Source organism: Opisthorchis viverrini (assembly GCF_000715545.1).
Source record: "Opisthorchis viverrini unplaced genomic scaffold opera_v5_558, whole genome shotgun sequence".
Lineage (NCBI taxonomy): Eukaryota > Metazoa > Platyhelminthes > Trematoda > Opisthorchiida > Opisthorchiidae > Opisthorchis > Opisthorchis viverrini.
The window spans coordinates 97314-106427 of NW_008752213.1; the positions used below are offsets into that span (position 1 = coordinate 97314).

General features: G+C 45.1%; 2 protein-coding genes across 2 annotated transcripts in view; both read right to left on the reverse strand.

Annotated features, from left to right (window-relative positions):
* T265_11689 (hypothetical protein) overlaps nucleotides 1–1371 on the reverse strand; it is a gene marked incomplete at both ends in the record, with an annotated part of 4409 nt that extends 3038 nt beyond the window's left edge. The window contains 3 exons of the mRNA XM_009178408.1: nucleotides 154–372; nucleotides 1131–1150; nucleotides 1185–1371. Of these exons, the coding sequence (XP_009176672.1) occupies nucleotides 154–372; nucleotides 1131–1150; nucleotides 1185–1371 (426 nt within the window). The remainder of the gene's footprint in view (nucleotides 1–153; nucleotides 373–1130; nucleotides 1151–1184) is intronic.
* Nucleotides 1372–1617: 246 nt separating this feature from the next.
* T265_11690 (hypothetical protein) overlaps nucleotides 1618–9114 on the reverse strand; it is a gene marked incomplete at both ends in the record, with an annotated part of 22352 nt that continues 14855 nt past the window's right edge. Inside the window, 5 exons of the mRNA XM_009178409.1 lie at nucleotides 1618–1713; nucleotides 3128–3241; nucleotides 3321–3564; nucleotides 4576–4997; nucleotides 7266–7588. Of these exons, the coding sequence (XP_009176673.1) occupies nucleotides 1618–1713; nucleotides 3128–3241; nucleotides 3321–3564; nucleotides 4576–4997; nucleotides 7266–7588 (1199 nt within the window). The remainder of the gene's footprint in view (nucleotides 1714–3127; nucleotides 3242–3320; nucleotides 3565–4575; nucleotides 4998–7265; nucleotides 7589–9114) is intronic.

Sequence of the window (9114 nt, forward strand, 5' to 3'; positions counted from 1 at the left end):
TTAGAGTACAAAACCCTTGCTCTGAACACTCACGACCAGCGTTAATTCGCAAGGTTGGGGATATATATATATATATATATATATATATATATATATATAAACTCCCTATGTACAGCAGCGTGCATGGTGAGATTACACTTCAATGGAACAAACCTCATACTCCTTGAAGTTTGTGGGATCAGTGAGGTTGAATTGTGACAATTCAGGTGGATCATCCCTACTAGCCAAGGCCAAACATCGAAGGGTCTCTCGACCTGTGGCATACGTTGCTAGCTTTCGCAATATTTCATCCTTCAATTCGGGTGTGAGTAGTACACGACCATTTGGAGTGCGGACTTGCGTGCAACGGTCAAGTATCGATTCGGGTGCACCCTAAAAGAAGAAAAACAGCATAAGTCAGACATTGGATAATAGTTTCTGATCTGTTGCACTGCAAAAGTACGCATCAGTTAGGCCATAGACAACAGTGCAGTAGATCCTAACAAGGATTGTTCCAAGTTGGCCGAATCAGCGAAATTCTCTACGACGCTAAGCATCTTGGCTGAAGGAAACACAGAGGCCTGGGTACCGCTTTTGGGCCCTCAATAATAGAAAGGGGCAATGTGCCGATTGGTAGACCAAGAATAGGGACTTATTCGGTACAAGTAAAGGAGAGAAGCATTACGACCTAGTCTTTGTGGGACTAAATAGTTTCGCATATCTCATTTATGCTGTGGACTAATTTCACTACACAATTGATATGGTTGTCTGGACACCGCAGCTTTAGACGGTACAACAAAGGAACGCCAAGCGATGAAACAAACTACAGTGCAATTACGATATGCACAAGCGGGGTCCGAGTGGAGCATAGTGCTCCGTATTAGGCAGGTGCATTAGAAATCAATGGAATGTCAGCTATTCCTCGGACACTGTTCAGTGATCGTTGCGGCGAGCGATATTGACCTGTTCCATTTTATTTTAAAAATTAGCAAATATGGGAAACGCCAAGGATTAGTTAACCTCATGGTGATCCACATGACGTCAGTGTTTAACATTGGTGCTCCACTGCCATACAGCCATGATTTATGTGAAATCCTTATTGTGAAGAAAATAATAAGGGTGGATATGGAAGGGACTTAGTGCGAGTCCACCACAATCATTCCGAGGCAACCTGGATAGAAAATGGAAACAAGAGCGCGATTAACATCGATCAGCAGCCACATCTTGCAGCGTCTCCAACCAGGAGCAGTGGGGATCACGCAGTCCCCATCCTGGAAGGCAAGGAGCACCAACGGCACCCACAGGTTTCGTAATATCTTTTATACTCCTCTGCCAGGTCAGATGTTGGCCACCTACCTGCTTCTGCCCCTCTGAATCGGGCATTTGCGTCATCGGTCACACTACAATCGGAACTAATACGACTCTCAAGACACGATGCCTCTCCTTGGTTTGTATATGGCGTGTTCAGTGGCTACATATCTTTGTGGGTTCAAAATGCGTACCGAAGGACGGGATGACTTTGGTCAGTTCACCCAAAGACACCTACGCCTTCTCCACGACGTTGCGTGCACATTCCAGATCAACAAGGTTTTCGTCAGAGGCTATTTGGACACCGCGGTTTTGAAGACCTTCCAGCGTTCATTTCATTAGCTCATTGATCACAAAATTAGATAGGAATGAGGTGGGCACCCCTGATGGATGCTCAAATAGACGGCAAGGTGTAAAATGAGAAGTCTTTAGACGTAGTACTGTGCCCGAAATCCTGTCTTCGGACCGAAATCAATGATGATATGAATGAAGATTTAGGCAAAGAACCCAAACGGACAAACCGAGGATTGCACCAACCTAATGAGCCTCAAGCAAGACGAAAGCGGTAGCGAGCTGTCGACCACTTCTTGACAACCTCATAGGTAGATTGTGCTTCCAAAGACGGTAATATTCGGTGGTGGGCACGATGGGCCGCGAAAACTGAGGAAAGGCCGAATAAAGCATAGTAGGTGGGTGGGGGCTGATAGATCTAAAACACTTTCAAGTGCTTTCCGAAAGGTCGCCCGATTCAATTCTGTCAATCAAAACTAGTTCAACCACACTTTACTGGATATAGACGTATTGATATCCATTCTCCTCCCATAGCACCTAGATTCACTTAGTATTTTGTTACCTTTGAGGCTGATCTAATTAAAGCCTCTTTGAGATAGCTTTGGGAATGTAATAAGCAAACGCCTGATCCATTATACAACTTGAGAATCCGTTCCACACTCAATTACGTAACCGCTAATCTCAATTAGGACTTAGCTGACTAATTTTTAGCAATTAATTGTTTCGCAAATGTCTAGTCAAGATCTACCCCGGGTGAACAAACTACATAATCAAGCTTACACAACAAAGGAATGCTGGTTGCGAGGAAGGGCAAGACCACATGCGCAAAAGAGCGTATTTCGCTAAAGGCGCGAACTCGTTGGCAAAGGACGGGCCTAAGACATCTGGATGGGTTTGCGTACACTGAAAACCCAAAACCCAGACTTACATTCAGCGAAGTGGATTTTAGTGCGATGCATCACAATGCAATGACGGTTGCCTGAATTTTGCGGATATGACGAGACAATCGCGTCGATTGGTCAAAATAATCACGACGGTAAGCACATCTACATCGCACCTTGCCACAATCTCCATTCCAACTTCACGCTAGCACCCTTTTTATAGCGGTAGGGAGGCGGTAGCACTCAACCAGGGAGAAAAACTTATCTGCAAAAACGAACAGTGAAAGTTCGTATTTAAAAGAACTTATGCACTCGGTGCGGTGGAAACCACCCGGTCTCCATTATTCACCTCTGAGGACCTTCAGGGTAAGAATATACACTATCTCTTAGAAATTATGACTTGAATATTAGAATTTCGAACACAAAGTGAGATTACAGTGCATAGAAGCTGTCTATCACAGTCGGTACTCTCATCCTTGGAGTTCGGGTTTCCCATAAACATCGCAAGCAACGCAACATCACGTTACCGAGTTTCAACGGTGGGCCCAGCAGCGCAAAACGATGACGACTGCACGCTTAGGGAATCGAGACGCCGCGCGTCCCCAAGAAGATAGACGTAAACGGTCGAACGAAAGTTCTAAACTAGCACACATCAGGCGCATCCTTACCTTTACAAACAGCTTCCCATGCCTTCCATCCCCCCGAGATTTAGGTGTCACGAATGTGGACATGGACTTGCGATCACGTGAGAATTCCAAGGTGAATTCTTTGTGGTACATGTGCTGTAAGGAAGTGGGATTAAAATGGGTTAGGCTGGGAGTTGCAAAAGACAACGATGAAGATGTGGGAAACCGAAATTACCTGCAGATCATGACTACAGGCCATTGCGAGCTGCCGATTGGTAAGTCCAGTCTTGCACACCCCAGAAACATTCATCTTCTCCACCAAGCAAATCAGAGCAGTCTCCGTCGCTTCGCCAACTTTTTCATAATGTCCTTTACTTTCATTATATTCAACTCCGGAATCATTACACAGTGCACAAATGTGAGCCAACTCGACCAAGCATGGATGCTCTGAACAGTTGACCTTTTGACCTTTCCGAATGCTGTGGGGTGGTGGGAAAGAGCCCCAAAGAGAGAATTTGTAGGTGCCATGGCAAGAGTTTCAAGCAATTTTTTGCCTACGCTTGTGATGAACCAGCGAACGATGAACTAACGTCCGTCAATGCAGGTTTCTACTCTATCAAGCAGTACTAAGCATATCTGATACTTTTCGCATGAAGGAAATAAACATAAAGTAAGCTTATTTTGCATGGTGTTTCAAGCCTCGCCCGAGTGGTGCAGTGAAATGTGGGTAGTCCGAATGCGTTGCTCGGTTGTTGGTCCGTTCGTTAAACTAGGCAACTGGACTGAATACGTTTCATCACCAACGTGATAACGTTATTGCGCGGTTGAGGGCGTATTCCTCCCCTTCTTCCCGTATTTAAACGACTCCCAAACAGTACGTAATAACCTCAGCGTGATTGGTTGGCTGCATGATAGCTTTCGCCTTACCTGATCGGCCAGATTCAGATCTCAGTGGAAAATCAACCAATAACAGCAGAGCTATTAGATACTTTTCAGAAAGTACATCGACGCAAGCAGAACAGGAGGCAGTACGTAGCCAACCGTCCACTGGTGATACCTCGATCAGTGACGAAACGTTTGCAATTTGATTGCGAAGCCTGATGAACAGATCAGGAAGCGCGCATACGAGTACTTTACTACCTTATCGTCTGCAGTTAAAATTAAAGGTAAACAGCATTTTTAATTCGGGAGAATATAACGGATTAGAAAGCCGTCCAATAAACTCCTAAATCTATTAGAATAAGTTGGTCAAGACAAAATTGGCTAACTTCAGTGAGATACTATTGATGTAGAATCATGCAGAAAACGAGGACAGATAGTTCGAAAGTGGCGAGAGCAATTAGAACTGGACTGGAAGTCCAATCCGTGTGGAGAACAACACGACGAAGGAAGAGTGGGGTCTGACTAAGGGCACTCCAATGTGATCATACCTTTAGACAATAATCCAGAAAAAACAGGACTGAAGCTGGAAGATCACAAAGATGACTTACATGCTCCCCTCGGGGGCGTATTTGGAGCCGGTAATCTCAAATTCATCGAAAGCCAGTGGTCGCCCATCACCACTTTGTGCACCACCAGGTGCTCCATTCGCAAAAGTGAACATGCGGACCACAGTCATTTGATTTGTTGTTAGAGTCCCCGTCTTGTCTGAACAAATCACTGTCGTGCAGCCCAAAGTTTCAACACTGGGTAGCGAGCGGACAATGGCGTTTTTACGGGCCATGCGACGTGTGCCCAGAGCCAAGCAAGTCGTGATGACGGCTGGTAGACCTTCTGGGATAGCGGCTACAGCAAGGGCGACGGCAATTTTGAAATAGTAGATGGCACCACGCAGCCAGGATCCACCATGAACGGGATCGTTGAAGTGGCCAATATTGATACACCATACGGCAATGCAGATGAGGGTGATCACCTTCAGAGTTAGGAAAAAATGCAACCAAGGGGATGTAGTTGTCACCAAGTGAAACTAAGAATTACGCTGGAGTCATTCAGGTGTAACACCCTTTGGGTGCCTAGCTGCCATGCCACTCGAAGAGCCAGAGGTGAGATATTGTCAGACTGCCCAAACCAAGAGAAATGTAATCGAGATACTGAGGTCGGGTCCGAACTAAGGACCAACTGGTCCGTAAGTACGCGCCTTAACCGCTGAGCTATCTCGAGCTCGCTGGAGCAGTTGGAACTAATTCGTGTTGAAAGTTTCAGTAGATGTGGTAAAATGCCAGTGATATCTTTGCAGTCGACATCCAGCCACGGGATAATTCGGCAGTTAAGACACGAGACTACCGAGCGATGGGTCCATGGCTCGAACCGAACTCTGGATTTTCGAATGCCAGGCTTGTGTAACTTGGTAGTAGTATCTCAGTCCTCATGCTTTCTTTAAGTTGTACGGGAGCTATGCACTCAAAGGGTACCACGGTTGTGTCGCTATTGTCTCCATCAAGTTCACTCTCACTGGGTCTATTTTTACATGGTACGAAGATTATCCTCACGGGTCTTCGTAGCCTCCATGTCCTATGCGTACTCCAGCCTGAAGGTGCTTTCTCAATCGTCAAAAGAGAAGGCAACAAAGGAATTACGGTGAGAGTGAATCCTTGTACGAGTATGGTTGAGTACCTGAGAGCAGATACGAATAGCTGCAGAATTCCAACGGAAATACCAGGACGTTCACCGTACCAATGAATGACAAATTCTGCAGGGATACCGGCACTAGACTGTCTCCGCCATTACGACAACACGGGCGATTCAGCTGGCAGACTTGGAGGTCAAACAGCGTGTATTTGTTAACGTCCAGAACTAGACGGAAAACAAAGAGAACTTAACCCTTCAAAGCACTGATGCGATCCTGGAGCTGAAAATGTAGAGTAATGAATCCAAAATAGAGATGTTGATCATGGTCACTGCCTACAGGAACAGCGAGCGGAAGACTTACGATCCAGATAGGTCAGTTTACCCTTGTCGTGGAAACATTAGAAAACACATGAGAGAAATTAAGACAGATGTCGGACGTTTTGCTTTTGAAAATTATGCAGATATACTGAAACGGCATCGGGAATTAGGCCTATCCCAAGACGCTGGGTGTTACAGTCGAAGGTTTGTGTGCCAGGTGTACAGACGATGCAACAGATCTACAAGCGAAATAAACTGAAGTTACGCTACCCTGAGGAGCCCTGCACCTCATTTACTCGCGAAGATGGAAAGCGTTCAAATCTGTCACTCGGCACATGGTTCAGAGCGAAACTGACAGTCCTGTGCAGACATACGAACCATTTCAGGAAGGTCAGGCAGGGAGGGAGGCCCAACAGGCTCTGAGAGAAACGACAGGCATCCTTCCCAACCTGCCAGCTTTACCACTGCTCACTAAAAACACCTTATCTTAATCCCAGCGGAATATAAACTCGGAAATCTCACAAAAACAGCGCACCCATACCGCTACCATAATACCTTCAAAGCCACCATACCACATCAACTATCCCTACACAATGGGATTATCACGCAAAAACCCCACCATAACCCATCGGGATGCATACTGTGGAACTAGCCGTTCATCATATCTTCTTGACGAGTCTTGTCATGACTAAGACTTATCAAGTGGATGCAGCAAGACCAGCCACTTGTCTCATTAGTTAACCGTTTTCACCGCTTAGTGGTAATCACAACAGGCAGTTACAGGGAGATTTCGTCGCGTAGGTTAAGAAAGAAGTGGCCCTGATTTGCCTCGCTTTTTACGGTCTGTTTCATTGTGCTCTGTAGGGTGGCACTAACGGGAGATTAATCACCGTCGACCCAAAAGCTGCCTTTTAACAGCTCTTCCTTGTCCATGTATTGCATCGCATCACGTTTTTAGATGACACAGGTAGATGCTGCATTCTTTTGATGAACTCTCTCGACCAAAAGAGGTTGTGAATAGGCAAAATCACCCAGTAATCCTTTTAGATGAGACCGCGCATGCATTAGTGGTTTCAGTGGGGAACATTATGAGCCTATATGATGGCGGCAGTAAAAAAAACAATAAAAACCACTATGCTCATATAAAATCTTTCGGGGATCAACGACGAGCAATGAAAATCCGGGGGTATTAATTTCCGGGTGTTTGGATAGAGGAAGTGAACCCTTCCAGGCCTGAACCTAGTTAACAGGAAGCGTGGTAAGAAACCATCCTGTAACTTCGGGGTCGACTTACTTTTGACAACTGTGTGCCGAACTCATCAATCTTTTGACCTAGAGGAGTCCTCTCTGTTTCCGAATGCATGATTTGATCGCGAATCTTCCCTATTTCGGTATTCATTCCAGTTCCGACCACAACGCCTCGACATCGCCCCGATGCCACATTGGTGCCACTGAAAAGCATGTTCTTCTTGTCTTGATTAACCGCCCGGCTACTGGAAATAGGGTCGGAGTGTTTCAGGACGGAAACGGATTCGCCGGTCAGGATTGACTGGTCCACTCTGAGGGTAGTGCTCATAATAGTGGTAATCCGAATATCCGCAGGAACTCTGTCACCGACTGAATGACAATGGGAAAGAAGCAACCACGTAATCTCCAACTATACAACGAAGTAATTAATATGTACACTTGGTAAATAAGAAAATTTTTTGGCTGCAAGAGCGGAAGAGTTTTGAAACCGTTGGGAATCTACCCTGGAAATGTGGTGCTGCGAAAGGCCCGATAAGTTACTTTTGGACAGTTGCCGGCCTACTAGACTTAAGCAATTATTCCCAGAACAACTCACAAACTTAGAGTGAGCCATCGAAACTAAGAGCGGGCAACCAGCAGAGGATTGATAGAAGCTTCGGAGTCAAAAGGCTTGACCTGAAAACTCAAGATCAGTTGTCCATATCATTATGATCTCCAAATTAACTTGTAAGATAGTATGAATGTTCGAGAGTGAGTATCGGATGGCATGCATTTCCTATAGCGAACCCTAAGGAAACAGGAGATTAGTCCTCATAAAGAAAACTACTCATAAGTTTTCTGAGAACTGACCGGCCCTATTTTTTTCTGGACTTATCGTGTAGAAGCAGTCTTCGTTTTCATCAGCCTTACGCTCCACTTGAACCCAACTTGCAACGGAGGACATCATAAATGAGAGATTCTGCCGGGATCCAGGAGAGTCTCCGGTGAAAATCAAATTGGTACCAAATAAGTGTATTTGTCGAGAATTTTAATCCATTTAAAAGAATGTTTTTTCAGAGGCTGAGCGTGGACGATTCAGAAAGGGACGACTGAATCAGAAACTGCATATCTAGACATCATCATCATCATCATNTTTGGACAGTTGCCGGCCTACTAGACTTAAGCAATTATTCCCAGAACAACTCACAAACTTAGAGTGAGCCATCGAAACTAAGAGCGGGCAACCAGCAGAGGATTGATAGAAGCTTCGGAGTCAAAAGGCTTGACCTGAAAACTCAAGATCAGTTGTCCATATCATTATGATCTCCAAATTAACTTGTAAGATAGTATGAATGTTCGAGAGTGAGTATCGGATGGCATGCATTTCCTATAGCGAACCCTAAGGAAACAGGAGATTAGTCCTCATAAAGAAAACTACTCATAAGTTTTCTGAGAACTGACCGGCCCTATTTTTTTCTGGACTTATCGTGTAGAAGCAGTCTTCGTTTTCATCAGCCTTACGCTCCACTTGAACCCAACTTGCAACGGAGGACATCATAAATGAGAGATTCTGCCGGGATCCAGGAGAGTCTCCGGTGAAAATCAAATTGGCACCAAATAAGTGTATTTGTCGAGAATTTTAATCCATTTAAAAGAATGTTTTTTCAGAGGCTGAGCGTGGACGATTCAGAAAGGGACGACCAACATGTGAAATCTAAGGATAAAGTCCCCATTTGTTTCGGTTAGAGTGCATGGAATTGGTGCTCTCAGGCTACGGAGAAACTTAATCTCTGTCGGTCCGTTTGTGGTCCGAAATTAGTGTTTTGGTCAACTGATGAGATCATGTTTTTATTCGGAAAGCCTTCATATGCAAAGAGATTCAGCACTACCTGTACGATTTACCAATGGAGATCATG